This window comes from Poecilia reticulata, linkage group LG16, assembly GCF_000633615.1.
Source record: "Poecilia reticulata strain Guanapo linkage group LG16, Guppy_female_1.0+MT, whole genome shotgun sequence".
Classification (NCBI taxonomy): Eukaryota; Metazoa; Chordata; class Actinopteri; order Cyprinodontiformes; family Poeciliidae; genus Poecilia; species Poecilia reticulata.
In genome coordinates, this window is record NC_024346.1 from 29,543,572 (window position 1) to 29,545,879 (window position 2,308).

The 2,308-nt window shown below is 35.9% G+C and overlaps 1 protein-coding gene across 1 annotated transcript in view; it reads right to left on the reverse strand.

Annotated features, from left to right (window-relative positions):
* The window catches only part of cyb5r4 (cytochrome b5 reductase 4), a 27,647-nt gene extending 27,250 nt beyond the window's left edge, over positions 1-397 (reverse strand). Inside the window, exon 1 of the mRNA XM_008432859.2 lies at positions 200-397. Coding sequence (XP_008431081.1) covers positions 200-320 — 121 coding nt within the window. The 5' untranslated portion in view covers positions 321-397. The remainder of the gene's footprint in view (positions 1-199) is intronic.
* Between the last annotated feature and the right edge of the window lie 1,911 nt (positions 398-2,308).

A 2,308-nucleotide genomic window follows, 5' to 3' on the forward strand; every position in this document is an offset into this window, starting at 1 on the left:
TATATATAATAGTTGCCTGCTGTTGCATCCCATGGGTTGGCTTCACCTGGAGTGGCAGAAAATTTTGCCTGTCGTTGCTCCTGGTGTGCAATGTACAGTCCATAGCTGGTTTCATTGCTGCCCATTTTTGTGTTTTTTTATTCTGTGTGCTCACGCTACATAAGAACACTAGAGCGCCTCAATGCAGTCAGGAACTCACCTGAAAAAAAAGTGCTGAAAAAAGAGATGAAGGATGAACCATTTCTTCCTCCACAAAATACAATCTCACTGTCATCTTTCTCATCCTCCTCCGAATCTGTTGGGTTTGCCTTTCCCATCATGGAATCATAATATCCCACGTAGCATGCTGTGTTAATTCACACTTAATTGCTTTGATACACAAACCTCGTCTTCCATTGCACTGGCATTTTCCTTTCTAAAGTGTAATCTGCTAAGAGGATTTCTGGACAGACATTCTTTTCAAAATAAAGGTCAGATCTTTGAGTGTACTGTGTATAGGTTGAGTGTACTGTGTATAGGTTGAGTGTACTGTGTATAGGTTTTGCCATTTAACAATATATAGCTTCCTTAGATATATGCAATTGCCCTATTTCAAATCTCATTCTTCTCCCAGAAGTGATTATCTGCAGCCTTGAGACTTGATATATCGGGACACGTTCACCGGTTTATCACAGAGTAACACTCTGCAAGGAAACACTCAGACCTGAAGACAATTTAAAGTGACCAATAACTTAAAGTGTATATGTTTGGACTGTGGGAAGAACCAAAGTACCCAGAAAGAGCCCATGGATTCTCAGGGAGAACATGCGAATGTAAACGGATGCTTTCTGCATTTTGCTGGTTTTATTTAAAAATTAGGCCGTGACACAGGTTCTTTGTAATTGGTAGATTATTGGTTTATTCTGACAACCACCATGTTATGGACTGCCCGCGCCAAGACCTACACAAAACAAAAGTTTATAGCAAAACCAAAGTTAATTTCTCCTACTTTACCATTGTTAGTTCACTTAAATATTCACATTAGGGAATGGATTGGTGTATTACAATTGTGATAAATAAACTGGATGCATTTAGATAAAAAAAACAAAAAAAACAGCCACCCCTCCCACAGGGCAACATGACAAAAGGGAAGGGTCTAAGAGACGCAAACTTTAATGAACTTTAATGAGGCTAATATAGGCTTTAATGAACCCTGCTAAGAAGATCATCCTGTCTAATTTGCCACCTTTCATCAGTGATGAAGTGTTGTTGAAGGAATTGTCACGTCACGGTCAGATTGTGTCGGCAATGAAAATGCTCCCGTCAGCAAAGCTGAAACACGTTGTTTCATTTAGAAGACAAGTGTTTATGATTCTAAAAAATTATATTGAGGAACTGAGCATAGTGATTGTTGAGGAAAAATGACTATTTTTAGTGTTTAACACAGTTTAAACCTTTTAGAACGAATTCCTTAAGTTTGAACAGGTTTGTGTTAGTGATTTAAAACCCTAAGAACTATTGCTGGGTTAAGTATTTAAAGTACAAAGGAGAATAGAGGATCTGCAAGAGAATTTCGGCTCAGACCCCTGGGGTCTTATCATTAAAGACAGGAGGTCATAAATTAACATATGCAGGAAGGTGGAGGACAGTATCACTTGAATTACTCTGAGAAAGGGACTTTTGGTCGGTTCACGTAACCAGGATGAGAAGTTTTCCAAACTAACATCTGACATGGTGAAAAAACTGAATATAACATACAATGTTTTAAATCACTAACATTTAATTTGTAAGACGTTTTTCTTAGTTAGTAATAACATGTTTTGACTGAAAATTCTATTATCCTGTTTTAGAATTAATTTAGTTAATGATGAATGTATTTGAAATTGTATTATTTCTGACTATATTAGAATCACATGAAAATGTTTTGTTTAGTATTAGAAAATACTTAGGTTTATGGTGAATGAATGTCTTAATTCCTATTTGTTTCTAATTCCTAATTAGAAACAGGAATTGTACTTCATTATTTTCTGTTAATATTGTCTATTGCTTTTGGTTTGATATCAGGACTAAACTTTGGAAATGCTGAGTGCAGAAGAACAAATTGGGTTTYTGGAGAACTTTTCATTGAATTAAAAATACAGTATTAAAGGTTTGTTCCTGGCAGAGCAGAAGAGAAACCAGAATTTCACAGCTACCTGTGAGGTTCCTGCATTTGTTTCTCTTTGCCCAGATGGCTGTAGAGCCGGATAGCGTTAAGAAAATACATTTAAAATAAGTTAGTTTTAGAATTTATCATGACTTGATTGAAATACCATAATTATAGTTTTAA